Below are 20836 nucleotides of genomic sequence, written 5' to 3' on the forward strand. Positions count from 1 at the left end.
GATGATATATTTGATATGGAAGAAAAAATGGGCTACAATATGTGGTCAACGTATGTATGTCGATATGAAAAGCACCCAATACAGTGAGTCCATGAACAATGTGTTGGAAGTACTTAAAACCGATACATAATATTTTGCAGTTTTTGGAATGTTACTCTAGAGTCTTAAGAGTCGTGGCCGATAAGCGACATCAAGAACTACAATGAGTCAACATAGAGATGTTGGGACATGCTATAAATTTGTACACCTAGAAGTGTTCCAAATGTTCTAAGATTTATGCACCAAGATGGGCAATTGTACTATTTACCAAGCTAGTAAATCTCAAAGCATAACCAAGTACAAAGTTAAATATAGGTAGAACATTCAAAAACACCTGGTTAAATATACGCAGAAAGAATATTCAAATGGTACAACAACAAAATAAAAAAGATAAAGATATTTAGTGTAGAGTATATTTGAATATGAAAGTAAAAAATAACTTAGGTTCATCCATCCAAAAAGAATTTCTATAAACATATTAAAATGAAAAATAACAAGACCAAGCAAAGTATTTTCTCGTAATAACGTTTTCCATTATTTGAACTTTCAGATTCGCCCACATTCAGGAAAATGATTCCGGCAAATGGAAGAATATAAAAAGCAAAACTTGAGAAATCGTTTCAGGTCACCATGGAGCTCAAACTGCAGCAATTTCACTATAGGCAACAAATGGCCCCTGTCTAAAATGGACACCACAAATACAATGCTTATTCCTCAAACACACACACACACACACCAAAATAAAAATAAAAAATATTTCCTGGATATCATCCTTCCAGGAAACTTTTTTTTATCTGATTTTTAATCAAATCCAGAGATTGATAAGTTTCAAACATATAAGTAGTTTAAAGTTCCAATTCAGCACCCTCCATCCCCCTCTCCCCAAAACTCCACACAGGACATGCATGTTGCCAGCACGGAAAGGAGAAAGCCCCTCACCTCCCGCAAGGGGGAAAAGAAGTTACAGTAGTCCACTGAAATACCTCTGATCTGAAATGAAAGATCCAGATCAGAGGTCTACAGAACCAAAGTTCTTTACACTTTTGGACATTTGAATAAAAACCTAGAAGACTAAATACATTCTATGGACAAAATGCCATAACCAAAAGGAGGAAGATGGGACAAGACTGGTTACCTTGACCATAATTACATCTACATTCTGCTCAAACAAGCAATCAACACGTCAACTATGAACGTAGGGTTCAAAGAGCTTCACACAAGGATTTGGATCATACTGCATAATGTCGGCTGCACGTTCAAACTCCTCCCTCAGAACTTTTATGCTGTACTTATCCACCACTCGGCCCAGGTCATGAGATACCTCAAATGGATCCTCTATGCATATTAGATGACGATCGTTCCCAATTCTCCTTGTCCAGTCTTTTGTTTGCTTGCTGAACATATTAACAGAGTGAAGAACATTTGGTTAGTCACAGGAACAGCCCCAACTAAAGTTTCAATTTCAATGAAATCAGACATGTTTTAGATTCAACCAAATTAGACAACTATTTAACATGCCATTTCAAAACTTTCAGGCTCTGAAAACCTAGCAGTTACCTCCTTTACTATCACCCCATCAACAAAATAACATTTTTTCTTTTGATAAGTAATAATGCATTAAATAACGCAGAGGGGGCGCAACCCAAGTACACAGGGAGTATACAAGAGAGCGACTAAGAAACAAAATAACATTAACAGGACAAATAACATTAATGCCAATAACTGAAAAATAATACCGTTACCTAATTATGTAAACAGATTATCCAAACCCAATTTTTCAATGTTGAACAGTGGCTATTAAAGCAATCAATGATATATATTATTGTAATGCTATATACCACATTTTTATCCTACAACATTGACGTGTCATTCCCCAACTAACCCTTGGATTTTTTTTTTTTTTTTTTTTTTTTTTTTTAACGAGGACTGGTCCAACTATTTGTTAGAACTAACACATCAATATTTTTGAGATAATTGTAAGATAAAAATGTAATTTCTAGAATTAGTCATTATAAAAACGCACCAACAGCATATGTATGAATCAGACCTTCAACATGTAAGAAAGACCTCAAGGATAAGAATTAGGGGCAACAATCTGGCAACAGCTTTTGGTAAAATGGCAGACGTATACATGTTCTGATTCTTGTTTATGAGGACAGAAGCCACAGTATTAATAATTATTAAACTTTCCATAATCATTCCTCTTCTATATTTCTGATAAGTAAATTCACATATTTGAGTAAACCAGAATTCTAACAAAGCCACCATAGTTTACATCCAACCTGATTATGCTTCCTGTACGGACAGATATAACAGAATTTGCATAATCATGACGATATGCCCAATAATTGAAAAATGCCCACACCAGCTGGGCAATAGTTTCCTTGTTCCGGGATCCAAAATCACATAATTTTCCAACTTGATCAAAGAAAGCACATTCAATATCATCTACAGTCACAGAGTAAGTAGGCTCCATTTCCTGAAAGTAAATAAACCAAGCAACAAGTTAGAGAATAGGCTGACTAAGCCCATGAGAGAAGGTACTAAGTGAGACAAAGGCAGAACAAACATGTCTAATACGATAAGTCTATGTACACCAATTTAAGGCCATAGTAAGCCACAACTGAGAAACAACCATGTTCCAAAACCAATTCTTGGTACGATGTTTAATCATATGAAGGCCTAAAATCTAATAGGTAATGTAATACAAAAATTCAAACAAATTATACAGAAGTTTTTGTAGAAAATGATGTGGCAACCACCATTCGCACATAGAAATGCATACGAGAGGAGCTGTTTATTCTCCACGGCATGATGATAAAGCTCCATTTTGTTTTAAAATTTTGTCCAGCAATATTATGTCTAAAGTACTTTTTGTACTTCCTTCAATTCGGGTGGGAAAAAGGGGGCCAAACTCATACAGGGCGAAACATTTCTTTTTCAGAAGGTAAGCCCAAAGGGATATTCTTCATTATATGCAAGTAACAGACCACCAACATATATGTTTGATTGTACAGAACACAGTAGTTTGAATCAATAAGGTTTACACGTTTCAGCCTTTTAATGACATCATCCTTTCTAATTTGCCTCATCATACTAAAGCAATTTATTTGTTGCTGTTATATTATCAATTGTCCAAAAAGCTTAAACTGATAAGAAATTGTGAGTTTAATTATTCAATTAAAATTCTAGCACTACCCTCGGGATATAATTTTCCTCCAAACTAGGTTGAAGGAAATCCAATCCATAAAAATGACATGTGTCCATTTGCATATGAGATGCACATGCATTTTTAAATAACATGTGAAAATCACATGTTTCTTTAATAAATTTTCTTCTTCGTGTATGAGCTCAAACTCCCCCTCAATAAATGAGGCCAAACACGTGGAATATTTAACTGGAACTAAGAGTAAATTGTGAGTCAAGGTTCAAACTCAAGACCTTTACTCTAATAACATGTTAAATAACCAATAATCCTAAAAGAATAAGCTAATAAGAAATAGTGAATTTAATCATTTAATTAATATTCTAATAGTTGCTATGCAATCAAAGTATTCTTTTTTGCATTAAAGTTGAATCCTCAACCTATGAGGTCAAGTATCTTGACCAGGGAGCAAAAAAATAATAAGGAATAACATACTAATTAAAAATCAAATCAGGAGTTTACCAAATGATCAAGAACAACTTTAGGTACATCCTAAATGGAAACCCAAAAAGTACTTATAGAATGACAAAGAAAGTTCGCAAAGAATGTTTGCTTCTTGGTGGAATGTTGGCAGCACTCGGAGCACTGTAGTATGGAAGACGGTTCCTTCATGCCTTTTGTAGTGTCTATAGAGAGAAATGAATGATAGGTGTTTTGAGAACTACGAGAAGACTTTGGAGGAGTTGATATCTTTGAATACTTTGTATCTTTGGACAATTGTTTATGTTGCTCCTTTAGTGATTAGTTATAACAATTTTTTTGTTCTTTTTGCCCTTACTTCCTAGGTAGCTTCTCTTGTATACTTCCCATGTACTTGAGGGCACCTTATGCTTTAAATGATATTTCGATTAATTATAAAAAATAAAAATAAAATTAAAAAGCATCATTTTATGTTTGTTATTTTGGTAATTGGTAACACATTATCATACACTTTTACAACATACACCGCAAGACAATAGAAGCATGTTAGTAAGAAAATGTGGGATGACAGATGCCTTCCATGCTTGCAACAGAACCAGATTAACACACACCTGTAAGCAAGGCAGGATAGCGGGCCTGCGTTGCTGTAAGAAATGTATGCACATTATGACATACCTGAAAAGAAAATAGCAGTAGTTAAAAAAGATTGTAATGATGGGCACACAAAAAAAAAGATAGGAAAAGGCACATCTTCATCATAGGCATGTTTATGAACTGTGACTTTGAAAAAAAAAAAACAATTGATTGTGAAGATTGCACCAAATAGGTAAGTTATGGTGATTCTATTTTTATTCACAAGGGTCAAGCAGTCTCATTATACCATCACTGGCAAATGTTGCTCAATTTGTAAGTGTTAAGTTTCAGAATACAAGTAAATCTTATGCCTAACTTACGCATAGCTAGACAGGGTTCCTTGGTAAGTTTCATTGACTCCTCTTGACTTGGCCCAATGTTTCACAATAAAGGCCAACTGTCGTAATCTCGCATCTATTTGAGCGTAGTCTCGAAGAAGCTTAGTATTTATGACAGCCAAAACATTGTTAATGCATATGTCACAAGAAATTCCAGTCACTGGATCCATAAGCTTTACTATGGGGACCCTAGCACGTGTCAGCGCCTGTAAACAAAACTTAAATCAAGAACCCATAAACAAATTTGCTTTAAATTCAAAACGAATGAAATAATGATGTACTATACATGAACCTATGAATGTGATTTCACAAGCCGCCCTACATGAGGCAAAACTTTGGTTGACACTCTTATAGCATGCTTTTCTAGAGCATTTTCTACTTCATAACCTCATGCAAGAGTAAATGTCCAAGTACGACTTTAACAGGCAAAGCCTTAAAAGAACAGATTTAGATGGAAAGGCCCATGCAGAAGAAGAAGAATATTTTTAAGGAAATAACATAAAATAATCTGCAAAACTTGTCACTACTTGATTTAAGGGCTTACGATCTGAAATCACTCAAAGAGGAACATGAATGTTATTTTGGAGATGCAACAGGAGATAGGAATCCAGCAACTTAACAATTTTGCAGAATAAATAAGAAAATTAGAAAATGATTGACAAGCATTAATTAATCACTTTTTTGGTGAGTCAAAGTCCATATGTTAGAATGCAGCCTGCATATCTATAACAAGGTGTTAATGTCTAATAGGTTAATCCAAAAACAAAAACTTCAAAAATTAGAAGAAAATGCAACTGTTACCTAGCTCAAAGGCCCCCAGAACGTGGTATTCTATTAAAACCCCAGTATGGAACAGATTCCTAATTTATGAAAGCAGAACCTTCCACATTTCATGCAATTCCACCCCTTCAACAACCTATGGTAGTCAATGCATTCAGAGTTCACCGATCATCTAGCGCATCAACATAACCAATAAGCTCCCCATGCAAGATCTAAAGCTCCCACATTAGGACAAACTGTGTTCATCACGATATGACAAAAAAATATACAAACCCTTATTGGCGTTTCCATAGTTGGCCTTGGCAATTAAGAGTTATCTTGAGAATATAGAAACTTCTTTAATACATATAAGCCACATTTGGCACTGTATAGAGGCTGGATTGGATAAAGATATCCATATCCAATGTTTGGCATGTCATTTCAGACTGGATATAACAATTACTTTGGATATTTTTATACTCCATATGGGGTATATAACATTAAAATGGGGGAGGTGGCATTATTCCATACCACCAATAGGGATAACATGGGTTTCTTGTCAGTTTGTCTTAAAACTGCAATTTATCACCTTGCCCATCAATGCCAACGGTCTCAAGATTACCACATGCCATTTAATCTTGCCATCGGCAACATATTTCCAGCCACTCATCAATGCCCAACTATCACCCACTTAAGCTTATCAGCAACATTAAGCATCAATTTTTTATTTATTTTTATTAATTATCCTTGCCACCACCACAGATCTCTTAACATCGACGACAACCAGCCAACTATAAATAAATAAAGTTTCCTATATTTAATCCAATCCAGGTATGTTCCAAACTTGGGGTAGGATACTCTTTATCCAACCCATTGCAATAAAATACAATCCAGCTCTTTATAACCACGTGCCAAACATGGACATAATTTATATAACCTGACGGACTATACAAAAAAATAGAGCAGAAGGAATTTGGTCACATGCTACGAAAGGCCAATTATGTTTAAAGCATCACATAGTGTATCAAATAGCAAGTGTTTTATCATCCCTCCCCATAGGCATTCCCTCAAGCTTCTGCTAGTAGGCCTTCAACGACCTTTTAATTGCATCACAATATCTAACTCCTGGCCGGAATATATTAGCATACTGGTCTTTGGACTATCACACAGAAAATCCAGTTCCCAAGAAGCAGCAGCAGTTGGCAAAAAAAAGGGGAAAAAAAAAAAAGGGGCATCCAAGAGAATGTAAGAGTATAGGCATGCAAGAAAGTCCACAACTAGCAAATGTGCCAGGGGAGGCGCAGCTCACATGGCTAATAAACTCAACTGAAAAAAATATATATGAAAGAAAGAAAAGACTTAATCTATTTCGCACCATTTGCTTTTATACAATCCACCATGAACTATGAAGTTGATGGGCCAAACATTCATGGAGTTAAAACCCAAAGCAGCAATAAGACTGAATTGCTGGGCTGAAATCTACGCTTCTAATATAATAAAACAACAAAAATTCACTACTTACATTTATGTTCCCCTCAGCAACAAAATGGACCATGAAAATATGGCAAGTTAATTTGAGTTAAGAAGGTGACATTCAATTCAGATTCTTCTGCCATGCCCGATGGTCATTTTTCATCATCTAACTTAAGAATCAAGGCCAATGTAAGCAAACTACTTAATCTAAGGGTCTAAACTGAAATACAAATGCAACATCAAATACAGTGCTAAACACACTGCAAACAGTTTCAATTAAGTAAACTTTAAGAGTGTCTACTGTTTGATTATCAGAAAGAGCAATCTGATATACCTGCACGTTTTGGAGATTATCTGACTGCAAAATATCCGCCAACCTTAATAAAATCTCAGACTTGTTAATATCCCCATCCTCAATTGCAAGACAAACATCGATATCACTTCTAGAAACTCCAAAAGAGCTTGCACATGATCCATAAAGATAGAGCCGAGCTTTAGGCCATTCTTTGCAAACTAATCTCTCCAATAATGCTAACAATTGTTTCTGTTGCGCCTTCTCTTCTTCTGCAGGTACTAGGGACTCGTAAATTGCAAGAAAAGGTGCATTTAATCTGTGTATGTCACTTCGACATTGCATCTTTATTTTTAACGTCCTCATCCTTTGGCTAAGCAGCCGTTGCCCTCTGCTATCTGACCTTACATCCTGATGATAACAAATACAAGTGAATCCCACATTTAAACCGTTTGTTTCTTAATTAACTTTCCACAGAAAATTTAATCTTCCAACGCTAATAATAACTTCAACCTCTATTCCATTAAAAAATATGTCCCTTGAGAATACACAATGATTGACATTTTTTCACTAACAACGGCCAACTAGCACCTGAAAGTATATGAACGCTAAAAGTTGAAAACCTTAAGTATTCATAGATCATGTTTATATCATAGATCTCTATTCAAATATCAGTTCCTTCGGGATCAAAATTTATTTGTAAATTTCAAATATTTTAAGCCTATTTAACACATCATATAAGAATAGAAAGAAACAGAAGCAACAAAAATAATCAACCTTCTCACGAGAAGTGCGATGTTGGCTTGCGCCATTCTTGCCATCAGATTCATCCTCAAGCAACAATGAATCGACAAGCTGTTCGCCAATATCATTTAGTTCATTACTTCCATCCTCCTTGAACTTGTTTCGACCCTGAAAACTATTGCCATCACCAAATTCATCAATCTCACTATGCAAATTTGATATGGACTCATCGATATCCAAAGCCGACACCGAAGGAAGGTTACTCCCTGCTGGCATCCCCCGGCGATCAAGCTGTCCACTGAGCCTCAGCTCACCTGACTTTTCACCTTCCATTGATAATCTCCTCAGTCTCTCATCCTCAGCATCCGAGGAAACATCGCTACTACCAAATTCAAGATAATATGCCTTTTGCTTATCCACATTGTGCTCTAACCCCCTCCTCATATTCCCAGAATCCCAATTCCCTTTTCCCCTAGGCTTGCTCGGAAACCCCGGGGGTGGACTAGACCGATAGTTCCCACTGTGGTACTTCTTTCCCAACTCACCCCCTCGTCGCTCTTGCTCTCGAGAATCATAATTCGCACGCCGGAAAGCATTTGAATTTGGATTGGAATTGGAATTCGAATTCGAATTCACCCGCGGCTCGAATTGCCAATTCCTATCCAACCCATTATAGCTTCTGGTACCCAAACCCGCTTCGCCCTCCTTCTGAGTATCGAACTTCGTAGTATCCAAAGAATTCTGAGAAATAACATTTGACAAAACCTCAGGGCTCCGAATTTCGCTAGCGAAAGAACCGAACTTGAGCTTCGGCTCATGATGCGTCTGCTGCACAGTAAACTTGTCGATTCTACTATTGTCTCTGGCGTCAATCCCAGGAAACCCTACTTTCCTGGAATCGTCGCCGAAGAGAATGTGATTTGGTGGAATTTGATTGCCTGGATACTGATTCCGAGGAGGAGGGAAAGGGTTTTGCGGAAACCCTAGGAAGTTTGAAGGGAAAGGTTGAGGAGGAGAGAGCGAGTGGGGCCAAGGAGGCAGAGGGAAAGGAAGATCGGGGCCGTTGGAATTGAACGACCATGGTGGTGGCGCGAAGGGAAGGGTGGGGCCAACAGCTGCAACGGCAGGATCAACGGTCGGAGATTGTTGTTGTGGCGGAGTTTGGCGCTGTTGGTGGTGGTGCTGCTGCTGCTGCTTGTGGAGCAGAGACAGCAGGAACTCGCCGCCGTTTGTCGCCGGACGAGGCGGAGCGTCACCTCCACCGCCACTCATAGCGCGTGGCCTTGGGTGAAGTCCAACTATTGAGTGACGAGAGAGGTAGAAAGAGTAATTGGAAGGCTTGACGAGTTCTCTTTTCTGAGTTGGACCATCTGGTTTCCATTGGATTCGAATATTAATTCCTCATTAAAAGGCGTGGAGAATCCCCAGTGTAAATATTCTGATCCCATACTCGGGTGCGAGTGTTCGGATTGCCAACCTTTCTCCGTTACGTACACGATGTTGTGGCAGTTTAAGGCCGTTGATTTGGATTACACGATCGTAGAGGGTCCACAGTTAATAGTGGCGGCGCTTTTTTATGTCCGTTCTTTCCTTCATTCCTACGTAATGTTAAAGGTTACGTTTGTTTTCATTTAAATTTTAGAGAAAATTATATTTTACCCCCTTAAAATTTGAAATGATTTACAATTTGATATCTAAAGTTTTAATTTTGGCAATTCACTCTCTTAAAGTTTCAAATTTTTATAATTTAACCAATTGTATTCAAAACTTCCAATATTTCCCCTAATTTTTTATTTTTTTATGTTTTATAAAAAATTAAAATAAACAAAAAATCGAGGTGGCTAGCCATCTGGCCATTTTTACACTTCCAAATTTGTTTTTTTTTTTTTTTAAATAAAAATTATGGGCAATATAAAAATTTTGGGATAATATTGATCGAATTGCAAAAATTTAAAACTTTGGGGAATGGATTATTAAAATTGAAACTTTGGAGGTCGAATTGCAAATCGCCCCAAACTTTGAGGGGTAAAATGTAATTTTTCCTAAATTTTATTATCCTCCTCTTATTTAATTTATAAAAAATAATAATAATTATTCTACTCAAAAAAAAATATTTAATTAATTATTAACTTTGTTGGATTTACAAATTCAATAATTAATTTTTAAAATAGTTAGATTGAACTTTGATCTTGGAACACATGGAAATCGTATTTGGACTAATAGGTTTAGGCTTCAAAATGTGGTATTCTTACGTAGAGGCTAGAGCCCAAGAGCCTCACAACGTAGTGACTATTATATTCTGAATTAAATTTTGTATGTTAATGTGTTTTGAGGGGTTTTTTTTTTAAAAAAAAAAATGTTCTTACATAAGGGTAAAAATTGGTTTTATGTTATTTGTTAATTTATTTTTAGAAGAAAAAAAACAAAAGCCAAAGAGGCAGTCAAGCGATAATTCAATTACATTTGTCATTTAGGTTCCGTTTGATTTGCGGAATAGGTATTCCAATAGGAAAATAAATAGGTATTACTATGAATAGAAGAGGTTGGAATTGAATAATTATTCCAATTCTTTAGTTTGATAGCAACACATATTTCATAATTGGAATTGAACCAAAATTACTAAAAAGTCCATATAATTTCTAATTTGTTCAAAACTTAAAAAATAAAAATAAAAAATTGTGGGTGGCTGGCCACCCAAAGCAGGAACTAGGAGTGGCCTAGCCACCCCTAATTCCATCCGGGGTGGCCGCAACCACCCCCGAAGTCCTTTGGGCCCCTAGTTCCTGCGGTGGGCGGCCAGTCACCCACAAGGGTTTTTTTTTTAATTATTTTTAAAGTTGGAGAGAAATTTTGAAAATATATATAGTTTTTTGGAAAACTTTATACATTCTCTTAAGAATATCTATTCCTCTAATTTTTTTAGATAAATGGTTATTCCTATGTATACGGGATTAGTGATTCCCATGGGAACAACTATTCATAGGAATAGACACTTACCAAACAAAATAATGACTATTTCATATAAATAACTATTTCATTATAAGGATCTATTCCGCAAACCAAACGGGTCCTAAAAGTTATACTATAGGATAGGAGGGTTTATACAACGGCACTGATGGAATTATATGGAACGATGGGAGGTATTTTAGGCATTCAGTAAAATATGATTTAATCAAATGAAGAATTAAAGCAAAAGAAGATAAGCGAGCATATCTACATGGTTAAATCACTATTTGTCATAAAAACTTAAGCCTATAGGAAAAATAAATTTAACCAATTAACGTGGAATCAGAGCAAAGGTCTTGAGTTTAAAATTTGTCTTAGTCATTCACCCCTAATTTAAATTAAATATTCTAGGTGTTAAGCTCCACTTTATTAAAAATGGAGTTTACGCCCACATGTGAGGTGAAGTATTAAAGTATTTAATTAAATGATTAAATTTATCTCTTCTTATAAGTTTAAACTTTTAGGACAAGTGGTCATTTAACGGCACCTCTCAATCGGTCCCTCTAATGGAGGCTCTAGTGGGATTCAATCCATCAATAACAACCAAAGCACAACTCCTCCAAAGACGATGTCGGTTGTCCATCGTAATTGCAAGGTCCTAGCGATGGCATGAGCAATTCGAGTAGTGGAGCTAGGTGGAGGCTAGGAGGAGGACCAGAGCTAGGGGTGGAGCAAGGCGGGCGAGCGGGTGCGAGGGGGAGGAGTTGGGTAATGGAGCTAGTGAGGGCCTTCAACGAGCTAATGATGACCTTGAAGAACGCACACACTCCTCAGTCTCCTTGGCTAAAGGCTCACGAGTATAGAGCTTTTTCATCGGAGGCCCAGGATTGTACATGGCAGTTTTCTGAACCCTATCAATTTAAATAATCCCATTTGATTATTTTTGATAACTAGTCTATCCCTTCTACCTCTTACCTCTTCCCTAGCTAGTATATGACGTTTGTTCTTCTTACTCCACCTTATAATATACAATCATTTGTGTCAGTAATTGATCTTTTAGAATGATTTCATTTTAGAAATATCTATGCCTTCAATCCCTCGCATTATATGTTTGAGAAAATTACACTTTATCCCTCAAAATTTGGGGTGATTTTCAATTTGATCTCCAACGTTTTAATTTTTATAATGCACCCCCCAAACTTCCAAATTTTTGCAATTTGATCAATTTTATCCCAAAATTTCCATATTGCCCATAATTTTTTTTATTTTTTATTTATAAAATTAAAAAAAAAATGGTGGTGCAAAAATGGCCAACCCTGAATTTAAAAAAAAAAATTATAAAAAAAATAAAAAATTAGGAGCAATATGAGAATTTTGGAATAAAATTGTTCGAATTGCAAAAATTTGGAAGTTTGGGGGGGGGGGGGGGGAGATGCATTGCAAAAATTGAAACATTAGAGGTCGAACTGAAAATAGTCCCAAATTTTGGGGGGTAAAGTGTATTTTTTCCTATATGTTTCTAGTGCAATCCAGATATGTTTTGGAAATTAAAAATTTCTTTGGGACCAAGTGTGATGACGATATAAGCTGTAAATTGATGCTATCTTAATTGAACAAATGAACTATGTGCTTTGTGAGCTTTTGAGCTCACTGAGATAATCTTGCAAAATGGAGGCATAAAATAAATGGAACTATCACTGAGATGTTCAGAATTATGTGGATTTCGATTATGAGAGCCTTCTTTGGGTATGTCTTTAATCTCACATTTGACATGTGTTAAATTGATTTCGGTTATATAAATGATGATAGAAAACCCTAATTAGCACTTTTCTGAATCATATAAATAACATTAGAACCATCCTGGTTATACCATTTGACTACATGACTACGCTAAGGATTTGAGCGAGTGAGATTGATAGTCCATGTGAAGGAATTATATGGGCATGCACTGAACCACATATCGAGGGTTTATTAGGTTAATTTAAAATTATATATGCGATTGCAAGAAGCTTTACTATGCCTGTTGAGTACCTAAAGTTGATTGTCTGCAAATGATCTGCGAAAGACAAACAGGTTGATTTAATAATGGACCCTATGAAATCTCAGATACGCAAATAAAACACAGTTTCAAATGAGGATGTTTTGTTTGGGATGGTTAGTGTATCAATAGTGATATTTACTACAGTGTTAATCATGGTTTGACAAGGATTAGAGCGCAAGGAGATGTAGCTCAAATGGTAGAGCGCTCGCTTTGCATGCGAGAGGCACGGGCTTTGATCCCCCGCATCTCCATCTCTATTTGAGCTTTTTGAGCCGTTTGTTTTGTAATTAAATTGATATTCTGATTATATTTCCACCCAAAGATAGCAATGGGTGATTCAAATCCATTCCAATCCCATCAAATCTTACATTTTAGTCGCCAAGGTGTCTAAAGTGATGCTGTTTTTTGTTTTTACTTTTTAGCTTTGAGTTGTTTCAAGCTTCAACAAGGATGTAAACATGGTTTAACTATTCATTCAAGAATGATGGCGTTGAGGAGGGAGAGAGAGACGCATGCAAATTTCCCACAACCAAGCAATTGCCAGAAACCTCTTCCTATAATTCTCCAGCATTGATTATATATGAATATTCAGAGGAAATTAATCCTCTACACTCGAAAAATCAACTAATTCCAGAGTTCAAAAAATAAATAAATAATAAATAAATAAAAATAAAAATAAAAATCAATGGCATTTCACATATGTTAGAACTAGAAGAAATATATGCTCTACCTAAATAAATCAAGACAAGAGATTCTATGATTTCAAGTATGTCTCCAACAAAGTTGATAAAGAAAAGTTGCCATAACAAAAATCAAGGAAAATGTTACACCAATATGCTCCAACAAAATTGAACGAACACTAAATATTAAGAATTTATTCCATAGAATAGATTTACAAGTTACAATCTTTTCCTATATTAACAAGCGCCAAGAGCAAAACAGAGTTTTTGTTCTCTATTTTGATCAAAAGAAGCATTACAAAGGTCTCTGCCGACCCAGAATGACCCATTTGCACCAGAACATTTTGCTTGAGCTCATTGTCGTGAGAACTCAGCATCAAAAAAATCCAAAAAATGGACACATGTACCGACTGGCAGATGTACACCCTTAGGCATAGGCGGCGATAGAAAATTATTTGAAGCCAAAAGTTGAGAATCAGGGTCGTCACTGGCTGGTAGAGTCATGGAGGTTTCCAGATCAACTTTCCCAATGTCTACAGGATCTTGCGATGGTGTAAATTCAGACTGTGGCATTCCAAATTCAGCTGGATATTGGGATGGCGTCTTAGTCGCTTGACGCACATCGCATTCAACATCGTAGCACATCCTCTTTCTCTGTTGGGTTCCTTCCTCGAGAAGCAGCATGTCTATATTAATCCAAGGTTGGGGGGTTTCAGTTTCAAAAGATATGACGGTATAAGGAGGAATCTGAACAATACAAGATTAATGATCTCGAAGGCGTCTTTTGATCCCAACTCTTGATTCTGATCTCTTCTTTTGAACGGTGCATAGGACCCAGTAAGTCTGTTCTTGTTCCCTAACGAGTGAGAACTCGTGCATAATCCAGTCGGATTTCTTCATGCATGAGCCCTGTTTTACCTTAAAACAAAACGATTTTTTGGCCCCAATAACATCGCCCTTATAATCATATATCTTGTCAGCACAATTCTCATGCCAAACCCCACAACTAGCTGTTTACCACACTCGAATTTTGGATAGTTTCTTCAGCCTTGTGAAAAAGTAAACCTTCTTCCTCGGATCAGAAATATCACCGCAGACTTCCCAAGGGAACTTTTCACAATACAAATCAAGCTGACCGATGCCATCACCGGAAAGCTTTTCACCCTTAACCTTCTTCAATAAATAGTCGGTTATGAGCTCATCATTGTAGGGCCTAAAGCAAAATCTCACTGACTGCATTGTTTGCGTTAATAGAATTGATTTCATCACTCCTTCACTCTCACCTTTCTTTTCTCATTGAACAATAAGGAGTTCTCTCATGCGTAAATTGGAAATCACGTCCAAGGACAAACATTTATATACAAACCATGCACCGACTTAGAAGGTTGGTTCTCTGATGTAGGACTAAGACTGACTACTAAGGCTGGCTCTCTCCGATATTGAACTAACGCTGGCTCCCCCATATGGAAGGAAGGCGGTACAAGCCTACTGTTGAAATATGGTCACTATTAAAATTGTATTTAAATGTTGCCATTGGGTCTGTACAGACGGCATGCCGTATTCCACTGTCCATTGACTGAATTGCATACCGTACAAATGAATCATGATTCATGAACGACAAGTCGTCATTGGCCACCATTTCACTGATCGAGCTCAAATCCAGTGGCTATGAACGCCAAGTGGATCAGCTCTGAGATTTGGCTAGCAGGTGGGCCACTCCAGGCAGGGGGTTTGCAATAGCCATGGGTTTTCTCTCTTTAGCCATGGTCAGTAGAAACTGCTAAGAGGAAGACTGGGGGAGAAAAAAAGGAGAGCAATTAGAAGGGAATAAATGGCTATGGTACATAGTTGAGAAAAAGAAAAAAAAAGAAGGCTTTCTTGGGAAGAGTATGAGATAGGGATTGAAGGGTGGATATGGAAAGGAAGGGATCCAATGCTTCAAGAAGAGGTGTGGCTTTTCATGAGCTGCATGAGTGACATGTGTATGTCAATTTAGCATAAAATGTAACACCCCGTGGAAATTAATTAACGGTAATTGACTCCATGGTTCATCTCTCAGCCTGTATCCCTCAAGGGACAAGACTCAAGGACATTATCTCTCCTAAACGAGAGAATACAGTGGAAGACTTTAAATAACAGGAATAGAAAGCAATAACTAAATATCACAAGCATAACCACCAGAGTAAAAACATCATATCATAAATAGGTCATCAAATATATGGTCAAAGACCGATCATCAAAATACTACAACCCCAAATCCTTGTCTTAAAATAAGATAACAAGATTAACGCATAATCTTAAGTAGTACAAGCACGATCACTATTTCTATCATCTCTCCTTGGATAGTCCCTCCATCCTCCCACATGGATTTCAGCCAAACAGGGTTCATGTCCTAAAAAATGACCTGAATCAGGTCCTGCACAATCACCACGATCCAATCCGAAGGTATCCTCCTTTATGCTAGCTAAACCGCGCAATTTATATATAATGGGAAGAAAAATAAAAAAGGGTAAGTCCAAGGACTTAGTGAAAGATAATGCACACAATACCCATGCCATTTTAGTGATGACCTTCGTTTGGTAAAGAATATAGATTTTAGGTATGACAGTTATCCATGAATGCGATATAGATATAGCACAAGTTCATAATCATGGGAATTACTGATAGTTCAACAGTATAGTCTTCTCGAGATATTACTCCTTAGCAGGGTTGGCGCTGTCCCGAGGGACCTGTAATGCAATGCAGGTGCCCTGACCCTTGTACGCTACCGTCCATAAAACTAGCAACCAACCAAGTTCGACCTCGGGTGGCCCACGCTACTAATGATATACGTCATGTTGTGACCGCCCATTAAGGCTGTGCCGGTCCCGAAACAATCATTGGATCAAAGGTCCATATATCAACACACACATTTGACCATAAAGTTAACATGTATAGTAAGTCCATTACCATTATCCCACACATACCGGTGTACCATTTCATACGATGTAATTAATCTTGTACGTATTTTACATGCATGCTTGTACAAATCTCCATGTCATTATTTTGTTAAATAGCACATTTTCACAAATGATAGAGTTCATGGTGCAGCAAAGTGTATATCGTAAGAGTTTTAAATATGCATGTTGTGGTACACAAAATAGTCATGCAATGCAGGAAAATAAATGGTGAGCATTATGTGAGTTAAAACTCACCTGGGTCGAACAAGTTCTCCGAATATTCCTCCAAACGATTCGGGTTCTCCAAATCTGTGAAAAACCTCCCATTAGTCCTAAGTCCAACTAAAACGAACATAAAACTCAGTAACAAAGGCCATAGGGTGTTTAGCCAAAGAGGAGTTCCTCTGAATGTCTCTGGATGAGCGCTCGTGCCTTAGGGTGATCGTTCGGCCAATGAGGTTCAAGTAGAACCTCATTTGGTCCAAATGCTCCCCAAGCCTTTCTTGACTAGTTCTAAGGCCATAAAAAGGTTTTCTAACACCTTTCAACCAGAACAATGTCTCCAAATAACAAGATTAAACCTATATGGGAAGGAAAACTTAAAACTCCTAAATATTAACAACTAAGCTATTGTAAAACAAGAAGCTAACATAATAACCTAACAAAACAAAAAGGAAGTACAATGGTCACCTCAACAAAGCAAGCTCTTCAAGAACACCTCCTTCTTCTCCAAAAACACTCACAGCTTCACACATACTCAAGAATCAAAACAAAGGAGTTTCTCTATGGCTTCAAAGGCTAAAATGAAGGTTTAAAGGCATAGGGGGTGGGTTTAAATAGGGGAAAAAACCGAAGGCATTGCAGAAAATTTCATAAATTGTGCAAGTGCTCGTGTATTGTTTATCCAGGGTTTTTGAGTTGCAAGTGGCACACAGGGGCAAAAATCAGTGGTCAACAAAAAGTCAAAGAGCGCTCGATACTGTAGTACACTAAAAATGCTCTTTTAAGGCAATGAGTAGGTGTGGAAGTCATTACTCACTATGCTCTTGTAACATCCCGATATTTCTTTTCTTTTATCTTGTAAATAAATCGAGTGTTACGCTGAAATAATCTTACATAGCAGAAAACTTGAAATTATCAATACAAAATAATACTTTTAAAAATATTTTTCTTTATACAAAAAACCCACAATTATGCTGAACAAGGAATTTATACAAATCTATCTGACTGTATAAACTCTAGACAAACTTCACCAACTTAGAATCTTTGTACATCTCAAATATGAAGCTCTAATTACAACTGCATAATTACCTTGACTTTCTATTTCTGCAAGCACTACAAAAACTGTAAAGTAAAGAGACAATTGATTCACGATAATATAAATCATTGTTGAAGCAATTATATCAAAAGGCCAAACATTTAATAAAACTACAAAGATTTGTATTATTTAATATCAATATCACTCTCAGTAAGTAAGAATACTTACAGTGGATTACATGAATGAATCATCAAAGGTAATTACTTGTTGAAATCCATTTTGCTTCGCACAATCTCTTTCTTTCAATATCTCTCACTGTCTCCAAAAACTCATTCTCAATCTCTGATTCTCTATCTCCATCTTTCTCTGAGTTATCTTCGTCTCACTGCCTCTCCCTCTAACTCTGCCTTTCAGGCTCTCACCATCTCTCTGCTAGCTCTCTCTCTCGTATTCTTTCTTTCTTGCAGCGCTTTGTCTCGCCCTTTCTCTCTTTGCTCTGTGTAAACACTCTTAGAAAGAAGAAAGACCGAATAGAAAGCGAAAAAATGAAGAATATGTAAAAGAGAAGTGAGAGAAGTGGTAAAATTGTGAAGCGTTAGGAAAAAACCCAATAATATTCTACCTTTCATTTGAAATTCAACCCTCCTTTTACTATTCCACCTACCAAATACTATACCTACCATTAACTATTCTACCTTCCATTACTCTTCTATCTACCACTTACTATTCTACCTACCAAATACTATTATACCTACCATTAACTATTCTACCTTCCATAACTATTATATCTACCATATGATACTCTTTCTACCAATTAATATTCTATTATTCCATAAATTATCATTCTCTAATTACCACTTTCCGTAAATTCATATAACTTCATAGATTCCTCAAGAATTAAAATCATTGGCTACTATGAATATGAAAATAATCATCATCAAATAAATATCTCTAAAATAATACTTTTAAAATCTGGGGCGCTACAATCTTCCCTCCTTAAGAAATTTCGTTCTCGAAATTAAAACCCATAAATTATCACATATCTTCAAATTGAGTGACCCAATTTAAAACAAATCACACTCAAACCATAACTTACCCAAGTTACCATATAACTTTAAAATTCAATCCGCTCATAGAATAAATACCATAACATGTTCCATACCCAGGCGATGTGAGACGTCACAAGCACTCTTCTTGGGCACTAGTGTTACCATTGGCAATCCTTAAGGAATTTCTTCATTCTCGGCCCTTAACTTTTGGCCCTTATATATTTCATCATGTCTTAACTAACACTTTTATAATATAACCCACTTTTGGCATCACTAACGTATGTCCACTAGCGGCCCTCATAGGCTTGTGCACGCTCTCACCATCTCAGGCTGGGCAATGCTCTGATACCGTTTGTAACATCCCGATATTTCTCTTCTTTTATCTTGTAAATAAATCGAGCGTTACGCTGAAATAATCTTACGCAGCGAAACATCTGAAATTTATCAATACAAAACAATACTCTTAAAAATACTTTTCTTTATACAAAATACCCACAATTATGCCGAGCAAGGCATTTATACAAATCTATCTGACTATATAAACTCTAGACAAACTTCACCAATTTAGAATCTATGTACATCTCAAATATGAAACTCTAATCACAACTGCATAATTACATTGACTTTCCATTACTGCAAGCACTACAAAAATCTTAAAATAATGAGTCAATTGATTCAAGATAATATAAATCATTGTTAAAGCAATTATATCAAAAGGCCAGATACTTAATAAAACTACAAAGATCTGTATTATTGAATATCAATATCACTCTCAGTAAGTAAGAATACTTACAGTGGATTACATGAATGGATCATCAAAGGTAATTACTTGTTGAAACTCATTCTGCTTCACACAGTATCTTTCTTTCAATATCTCTCATTGTCTTCAAAACTCCTTAATCTTTGAATCTCTGTCTCCATCTTTCTCTGAATTATCTTCGTTTCATGGCTTCTTCCTCTAACTCTACCTCTCACCATCTCTCTACTAGCTCTCTCTCTTGTGTTCTTTCTTTCTTGCAGCGCTTTGTCTCGCCATTTCTTTCTCTGCTCTGTGTAAACACTCTCAGAAAGAAGAAAGATCGAGTAGAAAGCGAAAGAAGGAAGAATATGTGGAAGAGAAGGGAGAGGAGTGGTGAAATTGTGAATGAGGAAGCTCTATTTATAGGAAAAAACCAAATACTATTCTACCTTTCATTTACAATTCTACCCTCCCTTTACTATTCTACCTACCAAATACTATTACCTACCATTAACTATTCTACCTTCCATTACTCTTCTGTCTACCACTTACTCTTTTTTTTTTTTTTTTTGAAGGAATATTATGAATATTCATTATCTCAAAAGATCTACAAAAGATCACACAACTAAGAGGGATAGCTCCCTCCGTACAATATCACCTACACTTGGTGGGGCATCCTCCAACCAAGTAGACATAGTGACATGGGTGGAGGCCAATTTTGCTAGCGCATGCACAGCATAATTGGCGTCCCTCATAGCGTGTTTGAAGCAAGAGCTTTCCAATACACGTAGCTATCTTTGAATACATTCTATAAATTCACCATAGCTACTAAGACACGGTCCCTCAGACTCAATATCCTTAACCACTTGCAAAGAGTCACCCTAAAAATGATGTTGTTGAGCCCTAATTCCTTGCAGAAGAGAACCGCATTCATCTCTGGTAAAGCTTCGGCTGTTGTTGGCTCAGTTTGAATAGCCAAATACATACTACGCGTAGTAAGAAACTTCCCATTAGAGTCTCTAGCAAGAAGTCCCAACCCCACACGCCCTTCCTTCGAATTAATCCCTGCTTCCTAGTTAATCTTTACCATATTACGTGGTGGGGGCTACCATGTTGCAACATTAGAAACACGGTTGTTGGTCATGCCCACGTCCTCATTAGGGTTTACTCTGCGGAATTCTTCCAACACTTTAGTAGCTTCCTGTATTAGCCGTGTAGGGTGGAGAAATTTTTCTTCATGTACAACCGAGTTTCTCCTCAACCAGATTTTCCTTGCCAACA

The 20836-nt window shown here is 36.6% G+C and overlaps 1 protein-coding gene and 1 non-coding gene across 3 annotated transcripts; one reads left to right on the forward strand and one right to left on the reverse strand.

Moving 5' to 3' along the window:
• Positions 1-672: 672 nt before the first annotated feature.
• Positions 673-9266, reverse strand: LOC132186365 (Nucleotidyltransferase family protein). 2 transcript variants are annotated; one of them, XM_059600300.2, is made up of 7 exons: positions 7937-9258; positions 7202-7570; positions 4618-4841; positions 4276-4339; positions 2322-2518; positions 1175-1433; positions 673-1029 (listed from the first exon to the last, which is right to left on the reverse strand). In XM_059600300.2, the coding sequence occupies exons 1-6, from the start codon at positions 9173-9175 to the stop codon at positions 1223-1225; spliced, it is 2304 nt and encodes a 767-aa protein (XP_059456283.1). In that variant the 5' UTR covers positions 9176-9258; the 3' UTR covers positions 673-1029; positions 1175-1222. The 2 variants fall into 2 exon arrangements, with proteins under 2 accessions (XP_059456283.1, XP_059456281.1); XM_059600298.2 differs by having other exon boundaries at positions 673-1433; positions 7937-9266.
• Positions 9267-13068: 3802 nt separating this feature from the next.
• Positions 13069-13141, forward strand: TRNAA-UGC (transfer RNA alanine (anticodon UGC)). Its single transcript has one exon. It is a non-coding gene; the product is annotated as a tRNA-Ala (tRNA).
• Positions 13142-20836: the final 7695 nt, after the last annotated feature.

This window comes from Corylus avellana, chromosome 6 (assembly GCF_965113065.1).
Source record: "Corylus avellana chromosome 6, dhCorAvel1.hap1.2, whole genome shotgun sequence".
Classification (NCBI taxonomy): Eukaryota; Viridiplantae; Streptophyta; class Magnoliopsida; order Fagales; family Betulaceae; genus Corylus; species Corylus avellana.

Coding starts and splice junctions, on each gene's coding strand:
- LOC132186365 (XM_059600298.2), bottom strand. CDS start 9,175: ATGAGTGGCGGTGGAGGTGACGCTCCGCCTCGTCCGGCGACAAACGGC. Junction 4,842..7,201: donor ATAATCTCCAAAACGTGCAG/GTATATCAGATT, acceptor TTTTGTTTACAG/GCGCTGACACGTGCTAGGGT. Junction 2,519..4,275: donor CTATCCTGCCTTGCTTACAG/GTGTGTGTTAAT, acceptor ATTTACTTTCAG/GAAATGGAGCCTACTTACTC.